Source organism: Odontomachus brunneus, unplaced genomic scaffold, assembly GCF_010583005.1.
Source record: "Odontomachus brunneus isolate Ranch 3 - 2012 unplaced genomic scaffold, Obru_v1 Obru_scaffold_133, whole genome shotgun sequence".
Classification (NCBI taxonomy): domain Eukaryota; kingdom Metazoa; phylum Arthropoda; class Insecta; order Hymenoptera; family Formicidae; genus Odontomachus; species Odontomachus brunneus.
Genome location: NW_022639583.1, coordinates 323,726 through 348,527, shown reverse-complemented (window position 1 = coordinate 348,527; position 24,802 = coordinate 323,726). Strand labels below are relative to the sequence as shown.

Sequence of the window (24,802 nt, the reverse complement as noted above, 5' to 3'; positions counted from 1 at the left end):
CTGCACCTAAGGACGTAGGATATAATTTCCATACGAATGCTTAACCCTTCCGGGATAATGTATTACTTCGCGCAATCCGAGCGGCCGCGTCGATAAAACGCTTCGCAATTCTTTGGATACACGTCGATACGTGTATCTCGAATAGAATCCGCTCGTTCTCCGGAATTGATCTCTATTCCGGGAATTCTTTCGGGGCAGGAATTTTCTAGCGAATCTCAATCACGCGCATATCGCTCGCTAACAAAAGAATACCAATAGAAATCATTTCGATTGTAAACTGTGCGCGCGAGCGCCCATGCGTTTTTCATTACATTCGGATTACCTCGGATGTAATACCCACGTCGGAATTGGCGAGCAACATTCGACGGCGCCGCGAGTGGCCGGATAGCTCGTTCAATTAGATTCTAATAGCAAACGGCAGTTGCGAAGTTTGCATTGGCAGATCGCGGATTACATTCGCCCCGATATAATCTCGTCTACTTACGTACTATTTACACGGAAGTTTGCGCAGCGCGCGCTCTCTCGCTCGCTCGCTCGCGCCGAAGCTCGGAGAGCTTACCGTGTAAACGAGAGCTACGAGCACGCACACGGAGACCTGTGCCCGCACACGTCGATTCGCACCTCGGGCGCTGTTCGAAACACATGATCGCGCCAAAGTTAGATCCGTCTGCCGCCGCGACAGGGGTTGTATACCGCAAACAATTGGAAACGTCGTCAAAGTTCTCGCTTCGGTTGACAGCGAAACCGCACTTCACAACACGCGAAACACGATTCGTATCCGGCAGTTGCGACACGCCCGCGATGAAAATCTTCTCTGCGCGCAGCACGCGCGACCGCGCGGATTGAAAGGGTGAAACTCCGAAGAGTTCTCGCCGGGCAACTTTTACGTAACCTATACATTTCTTCTACCCATGTATACCCGTCAGCAGTCGCAGTCGCGTTTATTCTCGGATATATTCGCGATAGTTGCGTCAGTAAATGCGCCCGAAAAATAAGGAATCTAGTTGTGCAGGAGAGACCGGGGTTCAATGATCCCAAAGTTGCTCATGCGCTTTTTTTTTAGTATCTTGAGAGAAATAGTGAGTACAATTTACGAAATGGTCCTCTCAGAATATAAATATTTTCCCCTGAATTTCATTAAAATCGGGGTAATATTATAGTTAAGAAATCAAAAAAACTGATTTGGTAACAATAGATTTGGTAACAAAGTAGATTTCGTAAGGGATGAAAACAATAGGGCTCAGGGTTGGATACTTCTGAACCTCTGATATAACAGGGTGTCGCTCTCAAGAGAGCTGGACAAGAGCTTAACTGTTAGACTGATGGACGAGAATTGAACGGTTGGACGTACGGGTTTCTTACGGGATAATTAAAAACTAATTTCTTTTGTTAACATATCTTAATGGTTCTACAACGTTTATTCAAGGACATCTATTTGTCTACTGTCTATTTCTGATGGCTGGGGTCTAGATTAGGAGCCAAGCATCGAATAATCAGGAAGTGAACAAACTTTTAAGGTTATGGAATTTCAAGGTCGAGGATTATATGACTAAAATTCTACGGGGGATATGTGGCAAGCGTTGCGGTACGTAACAGTACGCGCGTTTTCACGGCACGATACTTCCGAATGGGGTCTCTCGTTTATCATTTCTAACGGCGCGCCGCTGTCTCATGTACAGGCGAAAGGAACGTCCTTCGCGAGATCCGCCCGTTCGCGAAAGCGGCTAGGCGATATCGCGCGCTCCGTAAAATTTTCTCGGACCCCACGCGATTCCCGGCGGGGATCCCGGGCCGTTCTCCTCTCAGAGCGGAACGTCGAATAAAAAAAAGAAAAAAGAAAAAAAACGAAAGAAAAATAAAACGTGCCACCCTCTCAGTGCCTCGGTAGGTAGGGCTAACTGCGCTGTTTTCCGCGGACCTTTCCTCACACCCAGGGAATGTCTATAGTCTCGACCGTCCCTCGAACGATCCATCACCCGGCCCGGGTGTACGACGGTCTCTGATGTATTAAATGCGCCCGCGCGGCGTAGAAGCTCTCCTCTGCCAAGTATTTCTGGACGTAAACCAGAATTCGGCACTCTAATCGCGGGGAGATCCACGGCGCGTTCTCTCTCTCTCTCTCGCTCTCTTGGCGAAAAGGAGACAGAAAGAAAATAATCGACCTTGCGTTTTCGGGAGGCGATATCGTTGTCGCACGAACGACGCTCGTTTCTCGGAGGGGATCGTCGTTACACACCGCGGGCGCGCCGTTTCGCCTCCCGTCACTCACGACGCGAGACGTCGTCGCGATCACACGCGATCGAATCCTCGCAAACGCGCCATTAGAGAGCAAAGGGTTCTCGCGCGAGGGGCTGCGTCTTTGAATATGCAAGGCATCGCACGCGCCATCAGAAAATCTCATCTCCTACGCCGGCGGGGGCAATGAAAATCTTTTTGTGAATATAACGCACAAGCGTATCTTCTCCTTTATAGCGCACGATATTTCTTGAAAGGAAATCCCTCTCTTTCTTACTCCCACCATTTTTCATTCCGACTACAAACGGGTGCGGGATGGGAGGGAGGGAGGTTTCTATCCTTGGCTTGTCTCGCGACGAAAAGAAAAAGGAGGGGATGGAAAGGGACCGTGGAGGGGAAGGGGGAAGGGGGGGTAGAAGACAAAAAGAACCGGCGAAAAAAGGGAAGGATCGCGCTCCACCGAAATTCGGTATGCGAAAAAGGAACGAGTGCGATACGTCTCGTAATTTGATACGCGTCACTACGAGAAATTCTTCAGATTGCACGCGAGACGCGAGGTGCATAAAAGCGACTAATGTAAAGTACGAGTACTATGTTGGCGGTGCCAGAAAATCGTATCTCTCTTCCCGGAGGGCATGAAGCAAAATCTTTTTGTAAAAGAGATACCTCTTGCATTTCCTCTTTTATAGTGCACGATATTTCTCGGAAGAAAGAGTCTCTCTTTCTCTCCCTCTCCCTCTCCCTCTCCCTCTCTCTCTCTCTCTCTCTCTCTCTCTCTCTCTCTCTCTCTTGCTCGTGGTGACAGCCATCTCGTTCTAAAAAGATAAGTTTTCGACGTATTTCCTCCCAAAACTAGAATTCGAGAAAAGAGAATGTAAAATTTATTCCCTCGCAAAGTCATCGACCATTCACGATACACTGTCGCGACAAAACGTAGAAAAGACGTTAACACGGTTGATGTATAACAGTTCTAAAATTTGTACGATATTGTAAGAGGCCGAGCAATAAAGTGAAAGAAAATAATTACCCAATATAAAACCAATAAAAGTTAAAGCGCATAACTACAATGAACGCGAAATTACACTTAAAACTTTCAAAGATTTGCTTAAAATACAAAAAAAGAAAATAAAGATCTCACATGCCTAAAAGATAGACCTTTCTGAGCAGTCGTCCTTGTTTATTTATTTAGCTGTCTCGTGACTTGCACATTTATTTTTCACGTTTTAATTCGGATAGTTTTGCAGAATTCGGATAGTTTTGCAGGGTGTGAACTTTGCCCAGCTTCAGACTTTCCAGGATCACTCACAATAAAAATTATGGAAATCATATATATATTTGATTGTCATTGCTTGTGTGGCAAGAACAAAATTAAGGCTGTGCAAGGCGACTGTGCCCGGTACTAGGTGCGGGACAAATTGCGAGAGGTTGCGCGACATGTCGTCACTGCCGCTCATTCCTGCGCACATAGAAACATACACGCTGCAATCAAATAATTTATTTGTTTCATAAATTTACACATCCTCTAATCTATAAGAAGTTTGTTACAAATATCAAATTGAAAATATTTTTCACTAATAAGTTTAACATTTCAACGAAAAATACACATTTTTCTTTTGATAATAATAAGATTTTCTAAAATTTGCGATGAGTATATTATAAGACTAACTGGCAATGTTATCAATTTTGGTACAATTGTACTAGACCCTTTACAAAATAAATGATCTGTTACGGCGTCAAAAGGCCAAAAGGTCATTATGAAATATTCGATTAAATTTAATCGTATATTCTGATCGGATACAAAAATTCATCGGTTTATTTTGATTGAAAATATCTGTTTGTTTTAATTTTTTATCGAATAAATTTTCTCAGTATGCAAGAGACTATATACTTGCGATTACATTTGTGATCACAAATCAGCAATCTGGCACATTATGCCTCGACACTCGATACAAATAAGCTTTTTTCTGGCAACATCGCTGACTGCATCAAGAAGATACTCTGTGTCGAAGATAACCATTACTCAAAAGAAGGGAAGTAAACCGAACAATCGCTTTTATTGGCAGCAAAATGCCGTTTTCCTGTGTGCGGACTTGTCGACTGGGAAAACGCAGAGCGCGAAAGCCCAACTTCCCGCAATCACGAGCTTTACATGCTCCGAGATCACTCGATAGCCAGGTCGTTACGCGACACCGGAACTGAAACACGATATATTCGGTTCCTACTGCGGGGAGAAGCTTCCTCCACGGCTACCTACTTAAACCCGGAAGTGGATCGATCGTCAGTCATTGATCGCCTCGCGGAGCCCGCTCGCGAGAAAAGTTCCTATCCGTATCTCCCACGATACGGCCAAGTCACCGACGACAATGAGCATTGCGGGAAGAGAACGGTGTTTTCCGCGGCGGAGTCTCTCTTTCTTTCTCTTTCTCTCTTTCTCTCTCTCTCTCTGTTTCTCTCTCTCTCTCTCCCTCTCTCTCTCTCTCTCTCTCTCTCTCTCTTTCTCTCTCTCTCTCTCCGGGACCCTCTCGAGGAAAAATCTCAAGTCGACCGTCCCTCGAGCGATCCGTCACGCGGCTGCTCGCGATGGCCTCCGGTATTAGACGCGCGCTATTCGCCGAAACGTTTTCGCGCAAAATGTCCTCGGATGTAAAAGGCGGCGGACTCGGGGGCGGAATCCTCGGCCATAAATTCCGGTTGTCCTATCCCTCGGCGACATGACGGAAGGTACCCTATACATCCTCGCCGGCGGCGGACTTAATAAAATGCAAAGACGACGAGCACACGTTGCCAGGACGGACTGACATATCGACGCAATACCGACCCGCGCTCCCGGACTCTCGCCGGTGTAACGTCGCCGTCCTTGGCGGAGGGAGGACGTAGAAAAATCGCCCTTCCGCCGGAAAGGACGCTCCAGCATACCGTATAAGGCGCGAGACGACGTTAACTTCGTTATTCACGAGCACGCGAGCGTGCCGCGTTTTTAGCCTCAGGACGATTCGGTATTCCGACTCGTTTACATGCAAAGGTAAAGGCCGATATTTTTGCGTGCCTCCTGACAAGCCCTTTTCTCACTCTCCCAGGGATAATGTTTATTAGGGGAGCGCAGGGGAACGGTAACGTGTCCGAGATAACAATTTACGCGGATGTCGCGAATATCGCGTTCGCTTCTTCTCTGCAAGCTCGGTATCAATTATAAATAAATATTATTGTGCCTCTTGTGTTGAATATTAAACGTATTGTTGATTCAATCACTGAGAGAAGTTATCTGATAAAAATTAACAAACGGATATTTCCGGTCAAAATACCGATGAATTTTTGTATCCGATGAGAAATATCGGTTCATAATTTTTGATCGGTTTATCTGATGAAATGTCATTATGATCAGAAGTATTTGATTAAATTTAATCAAATATGTCTTGATCGGATATAAAAATGTATCGATATTTTAATCGGAAATATCCGTTTGTTAATTTTTTATCGGATAATTCCTTTCAGTGAAAAGGAAAATATTCGAACACCCATAAATGGAAATCCTATTGTGAAGATTTCCTGTAATTTCATATTATATCATTAAGCAAGAACTTTTACCGGAAAAGCATTCCTCTTCCAATGAAGTTGATGGAAGCTATTAACCGGATTTTGATCAATGACGAAATTTGATCAATAAAATGATTGTGAGCGAAGACACGAAAGAGAAAATAAGAGCAGATTATATTAGATTATTCAAATGGCTGGCGTTTTCACTTTTTTTTTTACATATCTCGACAAGGGTTAAAGGGTGAAACGCATCGACGCATTTACACGTGCCAGCCGACGGACGAAGGAGAAACGGAGGGATGATAAAGAATGCGTGGCGTTCGGGGGCGTTTTAACGGGGTTAAGTCGTCTGGTTTAATGCCGCTCTATTACGCAGAAGCGGCGAAGCACCGCTCGACAACGGGGTTGGGTCATTATGCGATAATAAAATGCGGATTAGCGGAGCGTGCATTGTTCTGCTACGCAATAACAATTTTGCTTAAATCGCACGCGAGACCCACTTATCAAAACCGGACGAAACGACCCCTCTATCTCTCTTCCGTCCTCTCTCCGCCTCTCTCTCTCTCTCTTTCTCTCTCTTTCTCTCTCTTTCTCTCTCTTTCCTTAGCGATGCTGGGCCATGATTGCGCCGTGCCGCCGTAGCGTTGCGTTGCCCGACGTACCTCGAAATATGATATATCTCACGCTTTATTTCACGCGGCACATTCGCGACGAACAATGTCTAATATATCGTCGCGTATTTTGTAAAAGTAATAAACTAATCGCATTAGTTCCGCCGCGTTACTCGCGAATAACAACGCGACGGATTGCAAACGGCTTAAATGACACAACACGCCGGAATCTGTTATACGCCAACGTAAATTAATGATTAAACGTTTAACAGCACGCGCGCGAATTGTATCCCGACAAAAGCTGACCGCGGCGAAATATGTAGTTGCCGCAATAATTTCACATCGTTTTACAACAACATCTCCGCGCGCAATCTCGCCGGCTAATTCGTCATATTCAAAAAACTAATTTCCCCGTTTGCGCGCAAATTATGCTCGCGTAATGCGTGTAAAGCCATATTTTCCGCGTGTAAACACTCGAGGCGAAGGTTATCAGCTATCGTGAAGTGTTCCGATTGTTCTCTCCTTCTCTTTTCCAAACAAATGATAAAAGCCACATCATTAAATACAAAACATATTCGCGAAGTGATAAACGTGAATCTTGTTTTCTTTCGCCATTAGAATCCATAAATTTATTTCTTCACTATCGACGCAACTAGAGCAGCGAAAGCGAAGGAAGGCAGACGAGGGAGGCGGAACCAGGAAGAAAGGGACTTCCGATAAACAGAACATATGCTGATATGCATTTAAAAATATCTGAAGCGGTGCGGACGCAATGAGTGGTTTTCCATATCACGTCCTTTAGTAATATTTGTTGTCGGCGTGCGCAGAAGGAAAGGTCCATTAGAGTGGACGAGAGAAATAGGGAGGATTTATTGAGACTCTGGAGTTGAAAACCCCTTAGAGTTTACAATAAATCGAATAGAGGATGGCGGATTACATACAATAAAAATAGAAATTACGAGAATCGGAAGTACCCAATCTTATGCATAGAAAAGTATAAGAAAATATATATATAATAGGTATGAAGAAACACAACAATAAAAATAAGATACATTGAGTTATTATTAGCTTAAGATTTAATATAATTAGCTTAAGGTTGACATGACTAATCACGAGTGTATAAACAAAGCAAGGAAATTATAGAGTAAAGCAGGAGTTATAAACTAAGGCATAAGTCAATAAAGCAAAATAAAAGGAGAGGGGGGAGAGAGAGAAAGGGGAGGAGGGATAGGGAAGGAAGGGAAGGGGAGAGCGCGAGAGGATGGAGAAGGGAGGTAACGTGTTAGCCGTCTTGTTTAATATGGCTTTATTGCGTAGGTGGTAACGAACCGCCGGGAGGCCATTATGCGGCGATAAAATGCGCAATGCCCGTTGCACGTACATGTCGTTTCCTGCGTGCGTCCCGGACGATCGCCGTGAATACGCTCATACGCGTCGTCCGAGCAGACGCGCGGGGCACGCGTTCGCGATAACGCCTGCGGTCATGTAAAGCGTTACGCCATGGTCGCCATGGCTACGCAAAATTCAATTCGCCCGTAGAATCGAACATTACGTAGTCGCTCTCGGGATTTTTGAAAAATTGCATTACCGCCGCGAATGCATACGCTCGTGGGTGGCTCGTGGCTCTCGCGTTTAACCTGCCGACTCTCCGCCGGCGGCTTTTCGGGCGAGACCATTTTTGCCGGAATTACTCGTGCACTCCGTTGTTGTCCTTGTTGTCGTACGGTGAGAGCTGTAATGACGATTCCGCTTCATGTTCGGCGGTTACGGTGCTGAGAATGCTTTATTCATTCTCGAATACGGAGAAAACACTACACGCAAAAAAATGACTTGGTAATATCAGCTAAACCGCGGTAGCTGATTCAAACTTAGTTAAGAGACTAATAGTTTAGCTGTTACTGCTAAGAATTAGCTATGACAGCTAAAATGCATTCGCTATGAAATATAAATATATTAGGTGATATTAAAAATGCACATTATTTCAAGTAGCTAAGAAAATAACAGTTATTCCTAAATTTCTTATCGTATGCATATATTAAAGAAGTTTGCCGTACAACTACAATCATTTGTTATAGTCATTTATTTCTAGCAGCTAATATTTCTCGCTGTAGCGCCTAAGCTTAAACAATGAATAAATTTAGCTTCGGTAGTATCGACATTAGCTGTCCCTATTTCAGTGACACATCTTATCTGCCACAGCTATTTTTTAGCTCTAGAAGCTAGCTTTTTGCGTGTAGGGATATCACTTGGCTAAATACGGTTGCCACAAACAAATATTTGTTATTTTTTGCCCATACATACAAATGGATTGTAGAAACCATAGTACTCTCTAATTTCCATATTGGTGGCTGTTGAAATACATTTTCAAAAATTTGATCCATAACTTGTGGTTAACGTCAACGTATAACTTTCCTCAGCAATTCCATCAGTTCCTGCCAACAGGATTTAAAATTTAGGTTTTTGGCACGAAATAATTAAAACTAATTAGAATATCAATCTTACTGATTAAAAAAGACAACTTTATAGTTATTCTATGAGCAAATCTCCAAATTCTCAGACTTACAAACTTAAATCTTCAGTTTTTTTAATTTTCTTCTCTTTTTTTTTTTAAAGAAAGGTGGCAAAGGTGAGTGTTTGACTAAACAAATGTTGATTAGTGATAACCACAAAAATTATAATGGTTAAATAATCAGAATGTGAGGTTATAACAATCGTAACAGTTTTCTCCGTGTAACAAGAATAGATATCTCCACATCGATTGTATATGGACGACGCTCGATATTGGCGAACTCACGTGTCTATGACGATAGATCGCGATAGACCCACGAGATACACGTCGTGCATGTATATGTGCACATGCGCGCGTCAATACCTCACGAAAGTTACCACTACGAAGCAAGAATTTTTCCCTCGGAAACTCCATGGCGGCGGCGGTGGCGGCAGCGGCGGTAGTCCAATAGTCCGTAGAGTCGGCGACAATTTTTCTCACCGCCCGCCAGGCCACTTGTAATACATGCGCTGCCGGCACCTTCCACCCCGTCGCGGTTTATCCTTATCGCTCCCGGAATTTCCTTCCGACGCGAGTCCGCAATTCCCGCCCTCGAGAAGGGAACCAGGCGCATTCGTGTCGCCATTTCTCTAGCTGGTTGCGGAGGACAGGGTACCGCGGGAGCGGACGGGTATCCGGGGGTTGGTTTTCTCGAAATGCGAAAGGGGCGCGAGAGACGGCCGGGGTATGAACGGTGTGAGGTACGTCAAGTACGTGTGCCGTATTTTCCGGAGATTCGCGGCCTCCTAGAATGTCGGGTGTCGTTGGCGGAGGCGCCGGAAACAGCCAGTCGGAGATGTGTATGCAGGTGGGGGTTTGTGAGACGGGCAGAGACGAAGGGCGGACGGATTTGGTTATGCGTCGCCACGTCTCGGCTGGATTTGTCGTCGTCACCTCTCCTAGTGAGGATGAGAAACTTGCAGGAAAAGAGGGGATCTTGCTTAGTAGCACTTCCCTCCCTCACTCCCTCCCTCTTGGAACAACTTTGGTAGCGCGATGTAAATTTTTTTTCTCTGCCCCTCTACCCTTCGCCTCTCACGAGGCAACGAATGTCGTTCGGGAAAACGTCACTTGCACCGACATCATTGTGACACATCGCGTTAGTTGGGGCGAAAAGGGGTGTAGGTTCTCCCGAATTCGATTACTCGTTATATTTCTTTACCGGAGTTCTGAGCTTATGATTGTATTGACAATCGCGCTGTCAAGTGCGAATGTGGAAATAATTAATACTACACGGAAAAAAAAGGTTTGATTGAATTAACCAAATATTTGATCGAATATGAATGATCCAGAAATTCCGATTGAAGTAACTCGAATTCTATTTAAGTCAACCAAACATCTTGTTAACTTAAACAGAATTCGGGTTACTTCATCGGAATTTCTGAATCGTTCATATTCGATTTAGTTTATTCAACTAAATATTTTTTTCTGTGTAGGATAAATTCATGTTCATTACTGTGTGATTTAATAAAAGCCAATGGCTTCGCGACGATACACTGAGGAAAAAATACTGGAAAATTTATTTGTGAGATGGAAAGTTCATTTCTGTGAAATAAAATTTATTTTTGTGAAATGAAATTTACTCCTGTGAATAAACTTTATATTCCACAAATAAATTTTCAAGTATTTTTTTCAGTATTTTTTTCAGTATGTGTATGTGGTTTATTACTTTATCTTGCTTTACGTACGAGATATAAATGGATACTAATTCCCGTTTATGTATCTTCTTAATCGTAGACATTCTTATTGCTTTGTCCTCTACATACGATTATTTAAATATAAAGAAATATATATATTGCATATACATATATATCTTATGTTGAAAATTTAAATATCCGTATTTTCAGACCAAAACAATAAAAATATCCAAAATTAGTGTTAGAGCATTAGTATTTTTGTTTTATTATTATCGTATTAAATACTGTTTTTACAATATGATATTTTTTACAAAGAATCAGAGATGCTTCCAGATTATAAATTTCGATATATTTGACGTTCCTCTTTTTTTGCACTAGGTTAATAACAAGAGTATCGATTAAAAGCATGCTCGCCTAAGAGAGACTGAAATGAACACAGGCTCATGACGGAATCTGTTACATCTACTTTTCGCGGACGCGGCGTGCTGTATGAATGAAAAAACGCTACATTTAAATTACAACGGTACCTTCTACGTAAACTTGCAAACAGACACGGCAATCTAAAAGCAGCACTTTGTGGTGCCGAGGATTCCGCCTCTTTTTCGGATTTATGAAAGCCGCGGGTGGGCGACGTGTTAAACGTTTCTCCCCGGGGTTTTATACACGTATTTGTATTACTTTTATCTCGACGGCGGTGTTGTAAAATATACTCGCGCATCAGTTCCTAGATGCAGTCGGATATGCCCGACAAATTTCGTGCCTTGACAAAAATAATAGAAGATCGTATTTCAGTGCGAGAGCTCAAAGTACTTTACAACGGACGTATCTAGATCGCGACAAGAGACACGTCCGCGCGGACACTCCGAAAGTCTAAATCAAGGAGACAATGCCCCTCGCCTGCAACTTTCCTACGCCTGTAACTTTCCCTACGCTTGATAATTTTTCATTATCTCTCGGCATTCATTAAATGAAAACGATTCACTTCTCGCCCATTGTTGAAGTACAAGCCCCGTACTTCGGAGTCGTCATTGGCGTCTAAAGTGGTTATATCGCTAGGTACCGTATCTTCACTGGCACGCTTCGACTCATAAATTTACTATTCATCAAACAAGATTACTTTCCTCTACATTTATTTCACAATATTAATAGTTGTTACTTGAAACTTGTCTTATGTGAGATTCTCAAATTTCTATTCTGAGTTAGTTTTTCAGTTGAATTATATAACATTTATATCTGTAGCTACTCAACTCTGAAAAAATAATTACTAATATGGGCCTAAGTATTACTGTTAATCTGAAACAGAATTGAGGTAAAAATACACATACACATAAAATATTACAGATACGAGAGAAAGCTGTTATTTTTTTATTTTTCTAATGAATACTTTATATTTATGCATTAGTTTAATATAAATACTTAAATATTAGAGCTATAAATATATTAGAATTGTAAATAATATATATAAATATTTAAATATGTGTATATTATGTATATACGCATATTGCGAGTTGCTAAATTATGAACATTCTATCGCTGTATTTTGAAAACAAAATAATCAAGAATTCAGATATTTGTATATAATGTTTATATTTTAGCTTTTAACATCTTAGTAGTATTCCATCAAATTAGGATGTATACGGTTTAATAAACTATTTACTATGATTATATATATATAATAATGCTTTAGTTACAATAATTATAAAATAGTTTATTGAACTATATACATATTATTACTGAACTATATACATTTAACTCTGCGTACAAAACGTGTATAGTTGTCAATTTATAGTTGTCATCACTATGATTTCTTCTCTGGATCTCAAGGGCCATATATAAAAATATCAACTTTAGTTGCAAATATCTCAGTTGTTTATAATTGCACGATAACAGATGGATAATATTTTACTGCTTACTTATGTATAGTGCAAGTTTCATCAAATTCTCACGAAATTCGTTTCACGATACAACCACCTTAAATTAGTTAACCACGCAAATATGCTCGCGAGAGGGCTCCTTTCAAAATCGACCAGTCTGAATGAAACCAAAACCACAAGTGCACGACGAATGAAACATACAGGAAAAACAAAAGACAACACGTGATACGATTCACAGTGCATATACACATACACGGCCAAGCCTCATTCTTTTCATACCCATTCTCTGTGCTCTTCTCGCGATTTTCCTCTCCTGTCCAGCCGCGAGATTTTAAACGCGTATCCCGTACCATCCATTCCAAATGAAAAAAGCGTAACAGAGAATATAACCGCGCAGAACAGGCCTATAAAGTGTGACGAGAGCGTCGTTTGTTATCGCGAGGTCGATGAGTCGCGATACGTCGGCGAGGGCGACGCGACGCCAGCCGCTCCTTCCCCGACAGGGTCGCGTTTTAACGGCGGGTATGGGGGCTCGCAGTCGTTCTCGCGGCCTCCGATTCAACCACCCTCTTCCCCCTTTCTCCCACCCCCGCGCCCCTCGCTTCTCTTTCCACGCTGCGAAACTCCCTCGGCTTGTTAAGCTCGCTAACATCGCGCCACAGGTGGTGACCCCGCATTGTCTCTTCTCCGGCGCGGCCTCATCAACGTCAGCCGCCTTCTATATTACCGAATGGATTATTTACGGGGGTTAATAATACATCGTTCCTCCTTTCGGCTCGACACCGGCACGGCAACGGCGCGCCGTCTCGGCGCACGCAGTCGCGCACGTGTTGCGTTTCTTTTTGTTTTTTTCCCCCCCACGGGACAATCCCTAATGTCTCCCACACGTGTCGCGGCTCAGCGCTGATGGACGAGCGGTATTGTGCGGATTTCGTAGTTATATCGGTTTTTAAATCAGATTCAATCGCCGCGGCACAATCCCCGGAGATTACCTCGGGTTTGCGACGCTGCGGATTTGTATCGCGCGCCCGCCGCATGCTGCCGCTATTGTGCCGGCAGTCGGACGCGGAGCCGAGACCCCGTCGTCGTCGTCGTCGTCGTCGTCAACGGCGCCGGCGCTTCGTAGTTAACGACGTTAGATACTACTCATTGTCTTTGATAGCCTGTTTAGGGGGATAATAACGTCCAATCCCCATATCGTCTCGCGGAAATCTATTGAATCGCATTTGCTCTACAAGCTTATGCCTATCGCGTTACGTTTACTATCGCGCGATCAAGGAAGCTCCTGCGGTGTCTGGGACCGTAACATTGAACGAACGAGCTTTCTCAAGTAGAACTGGAACTCCGCGGTTTCGCTTATCTCCGCACAGGCGGACGTTATACGGCATTATGCTTTGTGCAAACTGCGCGATCGACAATGGCCGGTGGTTCGTCGAAATTAAACAAATGCGCTCGATGTGACGTTCTTTGTACGCGGTTTAGCACAATGACGTACAATCAGGAAGATTGTCCATTGAAGGTCACAAAAAAAAAAACAGGACAACTTTTCCGACGTCAATTTTACAATCTACGTCCGTGATCATTCTAAAATGTCACAAAGGGAAACCTACGATTAGCTTTTTGTGAATCGTTTAGTTATGTGAAGCGCTTTTTTCGCAAATCCATTTACTATAATAATAATATATATTTCCAGATAATCTGAAAATTTTGATCATCTATCTTGACTTCATTGCTACAACAAAATTAGAATAAAGCTATTCATGTTGGTTGTATACTGAGAAGAAAAGAGTGGTTGAGTTAATGGGACTTTGACACATTTTAGTCGATTGAACGAATTGAACAAAGCTGTTGCGATGAGCTACATATATATGAATTGATTCAATGATTACGAGTTGGTCAATAAGACTACATCAACGCGATTATTATTTATTGCTTACTGTTGTACTAACGCGTGATTTCTTTAATAAATTTCTTAGTATTTCTTCGAAAGCCGATTTTGTCGATCCAACTGCTTTTTTCTCAGTATAACTTAAGACATTAGAAATTATGCCAATTATCCTATTTACAGAATATATGGCGATTCTATTATTAGATTAGTGTAATTTTTTCATTGAATACTCCTGGAAAGTTTAGATATCAAGGGAAAAATAACAATAAAAATCGTTAGATGTCTTCAAAAATACCGAATCAGTTCTTCATTTATTCAATCAATCGTTCATCTCATCCGTAAGAATAATTAATTCTTTGAAACTGGATAATTTCGTCTTTTTCATTTTATTTGACAAACACGACTGCTTGTCGTGTCTGTCAATTCAACTGATGCACGAATAGATTGAGATAACTTTGTTTTTACATCTCAGATCAACCAGTGACTCTCAATCACATCATGTGAAGGTGTATTGTTTAGCAATCTTCACTTTAACGCCATCTACATACGACCCACTGGATAATTTACATTATCAAAAATACCATTATATTTCATAAAAATCAATAAATACTTGTGAAACAATCGCGTATTTTAATTGCTTCAATATTTTTCTCTAGAACATTTCTTGAAAACGAGCATTTTTCAGACTCAACAAAGTAGAATATCCCCTTAATGACTGAAATTTGTAACGACGTAGAGTTGGTCAGGAGTAAAATGCAGTCCCGCGGTTACAATCGGCCGCCGGTGATCACCGGAGAATCAAGTAGGCATGCGTGCACCTCCGGCAGACTCGTTAAAGTGGTTTTCCCATCTTCTGTTTCAGGGGAGAAGCCGTACAAGTGCAGCTGGGAGGGCTGCGAGTGGCGATTCGCGCGCTCGGACGAGTTGACGCGCCATTACCGCAAGCACACCGGCGCGAAGCCGTTCAAGTGCCGGCACTGCGACCGATGCTTCTCCCGCAGCGACCATCTAGCTCTCCACATGAAGAGACACCTGTAATCAATCGTCTCCGCGGACGGTCCCGGTCGCGCGTCACACTCGGCCGCGGCCAGGACCGTCGGGACTTCTTCCTCGTGAAGATCGCGGGGATCTTCGACGTCTGCGCGGGGGAATCACGCGATCCAGTATCTTCCGGGGTCACCAGTAGCATGCCGCAAGTAGAAGAGGATCGACCCCGTCGCGTATCTACACTCGACGAACAACCATCACGACCGCAGAGATCTACACAAGTCGCTTCATTAGGGCGATATCCGACGAGAGACGTCGAATTCCGCTCAAATTCGGCGCGAATTCGTCCTCTCGGGAGGGGGATCGCTGTCGTGAAGATCGATGATCAGCGAGACGTCGTACCGAGACGATTGAAGATCGAGTTCGTGTCTAAGACGAGACGCACGGAGGCTATTTTGACGTAACCATGATAACGAGGAAGCTTGACGAGCAATCGGCCGATCGGCCGAGGGGATAATGAGTTGAGCGAGAAGAGTCACGCATTTTCGCGTTGTGAACTAACATCAGATCAGTGTGAAGAGGCAAAAAAACGAGGAAGGAATGAGAGAAAAGAGGAGGGGGGAAGATATATATATATATATATATATATATATATATATAAATACGCGATCGATAACATTCGTCCCTAAGAGCTAAATGTATGGCGCGAAACGAATCTTCGGCCCCGGTAACTCGTGCGAATTTGAGGAGACGGAAACGTCGACGGTTAGCAAAGATCCAGCAAGAGACTGCAGCCAACGTAATATAAGAGAAAGAGGCCTCCGGAGAAGGGAGTAGCTGAATAAAAGAAGAAGAAGAATCGCCCGAGCCACGCACGCACGGGGGAAGTCTCGCACGAGAGACGTCAATCACTGCCAATTCGTTACATTCTAAGATCGGCGCTACCGTCGAGGATTTCAAGCCGCGACTTCGCGAACGGAGAGAGGTCCTCGAGAAGGGGAGGAAGCGCGAGGAAAAGAGAGAGAGAGAGAGAGAGAGAGAATCGATCGGGGAGAAAGCCTAAGTTTTCGTCGATCCTCAAATCGTCGCTGCGGCGCGCAAGCACGAGCGCGGATACTCGCTCGCGATTCAATTGCAATATTCGACGAAGAACGTAACACGCGCTCTGCACCACACGAATCGTCTGCCCCTCACGAAAGAGAGCGAAAAGAGAACAATATGAAGAAAGACAAACGAAGCAAACGAAGAAGAGACGAGCGAGCCGACGATGGTCGTCGCGGGTGGTGTCCGCGAGCGGCGTCGCACTAAAGAAAAAGAAAAAAAAACTAGAGAAAAACGTAGGGATTTCGCGAGGACAATAAATGCAGACTGTCGGTGCCAAACGTTCTTTCCTTTCTCTCTTGCTTTTCTTCGGGAGCTCGACGCGAGGTCAGCCCTCGTGGCTGAAGTCTCGCGTTCACGCGGCCGCTCGCGGATCCATCGCCCTCGCTCTCGTCCTCGTCGTCGTCGTCGTCGTCGTCGTGTCCCCACGATACGATATACAACAAGCCCCAACACACCGCCCCCGCAACGGAGAGTCGATGCGGACACGCGGCGCGGTAATTGAATACGTGATTTCGGCCAGTTTCGACGGCAGCGAGATTTAGCGGTGCCGGGGCGCTAATCCCGAATTTACAGTGCGAATTACAATTATGCCGCGCCGACTCTCCCGCTATGCCGCGCTCTGCCGTTAGAAGTCGCGCGCGAAGAAGATCCACTGCGCGTCCAAGTGTGTTACTTCTCGACGATCCGGCTGAGGCTCTCTCCCGCCAAGTTCCGTCATTTAACGCACGTTTAAGACGAATTGTAATTTCATACGCGTTCATGCACGTGTCAAATGACGCGAAATGATAGGAAACGATAGAGCGTGGAAAAAGAGATTCAGCCAAGATAACACACTTGGATTTGCGGGGTTGTCACAGAGGCGCGGTCCGACCGTTTTCGCTTTGCCACTTAGGGCTGATTTCCGTTCAATGCCAATTTGCACCTGAGCTTTCCGAGTTCGTAGTCGATAAAGTTACTCGTTGCGCACACGATTCGTCGCGATCGCGACGCTACCCCCAGAGGTAATTTTCACGCTCTTATGTGACAGATTTTCTCCGAGCCTTGCATGCCGCGGTGAGAGGAACGAGGAGAGAGAGAGAGAGAGAGAGAGAGAGAGAGAGAGCACAGAGAGGCATTCTCTCTCACACATTTATTTGTCCGGCTCTGTAGGGACGTTATCTCGGAGCGTGCGCGAGCGGGGGAAGCATTCGTCGGGACGATCATCACGCGAGAAACTCAGCAGAATACAAATAATATATATAATATATTTTTTAATATTCTCGTCATACTCTCTCATTGCGAAACAATGTAGATAAAGATGATATATACGGGCAGTAATGATACGCATAAGACTTTCGTGCACTCTTCATGTAGCCGAGCATTTCGCGAATTATTCCCCGCCTCGCGCATGCAGAGATCGACGTCGGACAGCCCTTATGATTCTTTTCCCGTGTATTCGCGAGCGCGTCATCGATTCCGTCAGAGCAACGCCGAACGTCGTCACGAGATCGCTCGTCTCGTCTCGCGCGTCATCGATCTGTGTCAGGAGGTCCCAACATTACGATACATTATATAATTAAGAGATGTACACCGCGCGCCCAACGATACGATCGGGTACATTCCGGTGCAGACGCCACCGAGAAAAACAAGAGAAGAGAAAAAAAGAAAAGGGCAAAAAAATGCGCACAGAAAAGATCGCGAAGGAAAATCGTTGCAGCGCGCACTCATCAAAAAAAGCGAGGGAAGGAGGGAACTTCGAGAAGCTATGACCCTCTCTCGCCTGACATAAGAGACGGAATAGCCGAAGAGATGAGAAAGAAATTAACTAAATTTTAAATGTTCAGTGGCCAAATAAATTAATTGATACGCACGTAGAACCTAATGATACCGTACCTATTGAGTAAGCCCGACTGACGAGTGTCGGCACGGTTTCGTGCGAATGCATGTGTAATGCTTGCGAGAGTGCGTCTGTGTGTGTTTGCGTGGGGCGTCAATGCGCGCGTGTATACGTGTCTCTGCATGTGTGATGTGTGTGTGTGTGTTGTGCGTGTGCGTGCGTGTATATGTGCATGTGTGTGGATATGCGTGAGTGAGTGAATGTTGCATGCGAGTACGCGCCGTGGGTTAATTCCAAGCCGCAGAAAGGTGAGGAATCCAAGGTAAGAGACGAGCGGAACACTGAGTTTGTATATTGTGCAATTTTTTCAATGTTTCATTATTTGTTACCATGTTCATGATTAATTATAAATAAATAAATATATATATATGTAGCATTTACAATTTTAGGATATATATATATATAAACGGCCGTGAAGCCACAGACGTCTTTTTGATAGCCATATTCGGATACCGTGGTCGTCGTCGCACTCGCGACATCCCCCTCCTGCACCCTCACCTCTCCCCACCCAGAGCCCCCTCACCAACCACCCCGATCTTCTTTTCCGAGAGAGAAAGAGAGAGGGTGAGAGAAAGAGAGAGAGAGAGAGAGAAAGTGAGAGTGAAAGAGAACGAGAGAGAAAGAGAGAGGAGAAAAAGTGAGAGAGAAAGAGAGAGAGAGAAAGAGAATGAAACTGAGAGCGCAAGTGTAGGGTAAGTGTACAAGAGAATAAAAAGAAACGACCGCGCAAAAGATTCGCGAAGTCTCGTCTCTGACCTCGACGGCCTCTCGTTAAATTTCATGTCCGGCCGCTGGAAACGAAAGTAATACCGAAGACAACGGTCATAATCGCGCGGTTCTCTCGTTAGAGCCGGAGTCCACGCGTGTATAATTCGGCCCTCGGACTGCTCGCGTTACCTCCGCAGCTGGATTCCGTATTTAGTCGTGATCGGGTGGTGAGTCGGAAGCGCGAGAAGAGGGACGCCCCGTCCTCTCCCGCGGATAAAAGGTCCTTGTCGTCACGACGAGCGTCTCCCGGTAATTTCCAATCATGGCGCGACCAACGAGCTCTATAGATATATCGCTAAGCGAGCGACGCGAGCGTGTCGTTTCAAAACGAGATCGGAGGCGACCGCGTGCGTGCGTGCGCGCGCGCTCGCGAAATCGCACGGATAATTGAAAAATTTATCGCGCGGGGGAGCGAGAGAGCGAGAGAGAAAGAGAGAGAGAGAGAGAGAGAGAGAGAGAGAGAGGGGTGTGACACAAGCGCGGACACTTCTAATATAAATAAAAAGTAGCTAGACGTTTAGATAGGTAGATGGTTAGCTAAATCGTTAGATAGGCATTTAGATAGGCAGATCAATAGATTGATGAACGGATATAGAGCGTGTGCATGTTTGAGACAGATAGAAAGGGAGCGCGAAAGAGAAAGAGAGAAAATATTATATATATAAATATATAAATATATGTAGGTAGATGGTTATACATAGGTAGAGATGTAAGTACCTAAGAAAACTCTAAGAAACCTTAGAAGAAGCAGTATCGTCGTACGAGATATGATAAGTGAACATAAGTGTTTTATGATACTCGCGTACAAGAGGAACGAAAAATGAATACCGTGGAATAAAGAATAAAAAGAGCGCATAAATAAAATTAAGTTATTAAAAAAAAAAAAGTAAAAAACACTGTACGATTATGATTGTATTATCGTGGTCTAAGGTATTTTCAGTCATGTTGTATAGTAACTGTAAATTACACGACTTTAAAAGAAAGAGAGGATGCGAGAGAGTCGGAGAAAGCGAGAAAGAGAGAACGAGCGAAAGAGAGAGAATGAGAAAGAACGAGAGCGAGAGAGGGAGAGAAAGGAAGAGGATGGCAGGGAGAACGGACATGAAGAGTGCGGCGCGACTCGATTAGCTTTATGTAGAAAAAAAGTAAGAGCATAGAAGCAGAAAGAACAAATCGGAGAAAATGAAGTCGACGGAACAAATGAGCGACATCGGTCGAGTTTTGCGGAATTTGTATAATGAGTGCCCCCGGAGATGTCAACGTAGAATGAACGAATTGCAAATGGAATGAAAGCCAAGAAACAGGTATGAGCCCCCTTTTAATACGGTAATGTTAATAATAAATAACAAATACTTGCGGCAACAGGGAACTGCAACGAGCGTGACGCTAGATAGCTGTAACCACGTAAATTACGAAGCATTTACCACCGTACGAGTGGAAGGAACAGAAATTCGATGCTACTACTACTACTACTACTACTGTAACGATTACGAGAAAAAAGAAGTATTAATTATCGATTTGTCGCAATGCAGAACGTCTGCAATATACCTGCGACAATTCTTCGTACGTTTTTATTGTTAACGTTTCTTCTTAGTTTTTTCTACAGTTAGTCCGCTGCAAAATTTATTTTTCTTTTTCAGCAAAAATTACAACCCCTGCTTTATAACAGAAAAGATATTCCTGTGATAATTCTTCGCATGTTTTCATGTTTACCGTTTCCTTTTAAATTGTTCTGCAGTTAGTCTACGCAAGAATTGTATATTTATTTATCTATTTTCAACGAAAGTGACAATATCGACGAGAAGCAAATCTTATTTAAAGGTCAACCAAGTCATCAATTTTCTTTTTGCGTTCGTATGTACATTGCGGACGTCATGTGTTGCCAAATACGCACTCAAAACGCTACACTGATAACCGAACTGATAGAACTAATATTATTTTTGGGGAATTATCTTCCCCCGTTAGAGAAAAGTTAAATAGGTAATGAAAAAAAAAACGAGTACTACTAATGATACAAGGATTTTATGAGGAAAGGCTTAAAAAGAACAGTAAGAGAGAGAGAGAGAGAGAGAGAGAGAGAGAGATAAAGAAAGCTGAAAAAGCGAGAAATATGATGAAAGTTAGTAATACAAGTGGCAATATGTGAATGAAAGAGTGAATGTATGAGAAAAAATGGTGTGTGTGTGTGTGTGTGTGTGTGTGTGTGTGTGTGTGTGTGTGTGTGTGTGTGTGTGTGTGTGTGAGAGAAAGAAAAAGAGAGAGAATGAGAAAGAGAGAGAGAGAGAGAGAGAGAGGGAGGGAGAGAGAAAGAAGGTGAAAAGGAGAAAAAGAAAGAAAGACAAGACACGCGAGAGCGAAAGATTAATGAGAAAAAACAAAGATGATATAACTTATATTTTTAAAAAGTGACCTTTGGCATTTAAAGACTTGTAAAAATCGTGCAACGAGTTAAATAAACAAACAAAAATCAAGGGCGCAGTGTATTAAGAGGCGTCCGTCCTTCTCCGTGTCTCTATTTCATGTACATGATGCACGTACACATATACACATGCTCAACGCATTCATCGAAATAGTCACGAACAGGTGAACGATCTACGATTCCGAGGCATTTTCTAAATTACCACGGCACTGACGGTGGCCGTACTTCTACGAGCTGTCAGACGTACAACAGACACACGATACATGGGAACACGATACAACGTAGGGCCCGAAATGAAGAATGATTCTCCACAAACAGTCAAATACACACGCACGTAATCGAAGAAAATGGAGGCGAGGACAAAGATGAAAGGGGAGGAAAAATTGAAAGTCGTTTTCGAATAGAAAATATAGAAAAGAGACACACAGTGGCTTGAACGAGAGTCTTCGTATATTTTATTTTTAAGGTTGTTTCCTTAGTGTTGTTTTTTTTTACTCGAAAAAGTAGATAAACGAAAAATTCTAGACTACTTTACTTAGGAACGTAATGCGTATTTATCATTTGTGCGAGTATAAAGGCTTATGTTCATCTGTTAACGTAAGTAAGAGTTTCATAGTGAAATAAGTGTAAGATAAAGGCAAACGTTTCGTGTAATTTTCTAATATGCATAAGTAACCGGAGGCAACATATTATGTGTGTAAACATACTACCAATTATATTATTGACGTTTTTCCGTTGTACAAGATTAATAATAATAACCGAAGATACGATATACGGAGAGATTTTTCTAGCCTTGTAAAACGCATTCCTTTGACAAAAAAGAAAAAAAAAAAAGAACTCGCATCTCTCACAAGACACAGTCGAACAAGCAGACACACACGTATCAACAGACGTAATCTCGGGGCCTAAAACGAGAACAGAAATAATTTCGGTCGATTTTCGAGTCTCGCTCGAGCGATCGCTTCTCATCGTCGCGAATCGTCTCCTCGATCTCGGGTCGAGTTCCCGATAGCCGCGACGATAGGCGCGGCATAACAAAAAGCAGAGATGATGAGAACAAGTGAAAGAGACGTGGTCGATAACGAGCAAGCGCGTCCAGTCGGGGATGAAACTTTCCTCGCGACGAAAGTCGGACATCGAAGGGGAAAACGAAAGGGATACGAGCCAACAGTCACCGCACAGTCACTAACGTCATCCAACAACATAATTTATAGTAGGATAGTATTTTTAGGGATTTTATACAGGCATGCGACGGCGTTCTATGTTTTAGTCGGGATTTACTGTCGATGATTGACGTTTCTTCGTGTACGTACATAAGAGAGTGTGCGCGAACGCGTAACGAGAGGCGGAGTGAATGAAATATTACGAAGTATGATCTTTGCAAGTGAAAGAAAGAGAAATAGAGAGAGAGAGAGAGAGAGATTATGTATGTATGTATGTATGTATGTGTGTGTATTGTTTGTGTATGTGTGTGAAAGGGTTGAAAGGCACGGGAAAGAGAGAGAGAGAGCGCGAGAGCGAAAGGGAGAGGAGGAAAAGTCAGGGACAGATGTACGTAAGCGAAAATCGTTTTTCCAAAATTCTGTACCTCTTTGCGTATACATCTCTATTTGTATAACTGTGAATATTAACATATTATGATAATGTGATTTATTACGTGTGATCCTGAGCGCGGAAAGCCGTGGAAATCTTTAAGGGAGTATTTTATGTACTATGAGATAAAACGAACAAAAAATGCGCGAATGGGAGAGAGAGAGAGAGAGAGAGAGAGAGAGAGAGAGAGAGAGGGAGTGTAAAAGAGAACGAGTGCCAGATGTAATGTTCTTATAATCGCAGCTCTTTTGCCGTTGAAGGATATAACTGTAGTAAGGAAGAATGCGCTTGCGCAGCCGTCGCTCCTTTCTCTCGGCGTTACTTCTTCTTCCTCATCATCTTTCCGTTCTTTTCTTCTTACACTAATTCTATGATCGCTACTTTTTCCACGTGTTTCTTCACTTGCTTCTCTACTTATCACACTTGTCCATCGATATAAATCATGACAACGAAAAGTATCATCAGTAATTATCTCAAGTTATAAAAAAATGAAAGAAAGGAAAGAACCATTTAATATCGAATGATAAGTCGGTTTTCTGCGCGACTTCACGCTCCCCACTCTATGCGGACATCCCGCCGTCGTCACTCCCGAAAAAGACCGCGAAATATGATCGATCACATCTCGTTGAAAGCGAGCGTCGTTCTGCACTTCTTCTTGGGGCTGCTCGCCGGGGGCTTTCCAGTAACTTCCTGCTCTCTTCGAAAAAAACGTCCTGCACTTCACGCAGACATTGTGTCAAGTACACTTGGCTTGCCACGAGTCGTTCGTACGTGACCGCGGGTGCGCTACGTGAGGGAGATGCGTCTACGCGGCTGTGCATTGGGAGACGCTACATACGTGAACTTGAATGTCCGTCTACCGGGTCCTCGTGTCTATCGCGATCGGTACAGATTTTTCTAAATTTTAACGATCTCGGCGGTCGTCGCGCGCCACGATCGAAACGGGTGACTCGACAAGAACGACGGTGAAGAAGAGATTTTGATTGGCTACGCGCGACGCGAAACACAAAGCAAAACGCGAAATATATTGTATACGATTCTAGGAACCTGACTATCCTTCTCGGCGACATAACTACGTAAAAAGAAAGAAAAGAAGCTTGCAAGTGTAAGGAAAAAGTGAAAAATATGGGAGGGATATATATATATATATATGTATATGTGTGTGTGTATATATATATATATATATATATATATATATATATATATATATATATCTTTCCGAAATTGAGAGAGGAATTAACCACTTACCGCGACTTCAAAAAGTCGAGACACGCTGGTTTACTTCAAAGACTCGACGTTTTGTACAAGGAGTAGCGAGCTCGTGTAACGAGCGTAGTAGGTGATCACATGTGATATTTGTATTGGCTATTATATATATATAAATATATATATAATATATATATGTAAATGTAAATTAGAGTACTTTGTTAGGATTACTGCTGTTAGTTAGAAAAAAGGAAAAAAAAACAAGGGGAAAAGGGGTGAGATAATGCAAGAGAGGGAGAGAGAAAAAAGAGACGTCGAGCCCCATCGAAAGTCCCGCCGTGGAACGAGCGAACGCCTCGTGGACGGAAAAGTCGAGGGGTGGGGGAACGGATGGAAATGAGCAACTTATCGCGCGAACACGCCGCTTCCGCTTGAACATTGCCTAATTGCGCTGTGCGCAGGCCTATTTGCTGGTTTCGGAAAAAGAGTAAAGAAGGAAAGAGGGGAGAAAAAAAATGCACG

The 24,802-nt window shown here is 43.4% G+C and overlaps 1 protein-coding gene across 4 annotated transcripts in view; it reads left to right on the top strand.

Moving 5' to 3' along the window:
- Nucleotides 1-21,058, top strand: part of LOC116850057 (Krueppel-like factor luna) — a 570,824-nt gene extending 549,766 nt beyond the window's left edge. For all 4 annotated transcript variants that reach the window (XM_032827867.1, XM_032827866.1, XM_032827869.1 and 1 more), the window contains one exon: nucleotides 15,190-21,058. In XM_032827867.1, coding sequence (XP_032683758.1) covers nucleotides 15,190-15,365 — 176 coding nt within the window. In that variant the 3' untranslated portion in view covers nucleotides 15,366-21,058. The remainder of the gene's footprint in view (nucleotides 1-15,189) is intronic.
- The last annotated feature ends 3,744 nt before the right edge of the window (nucleotides 21,059-24,802 follow it).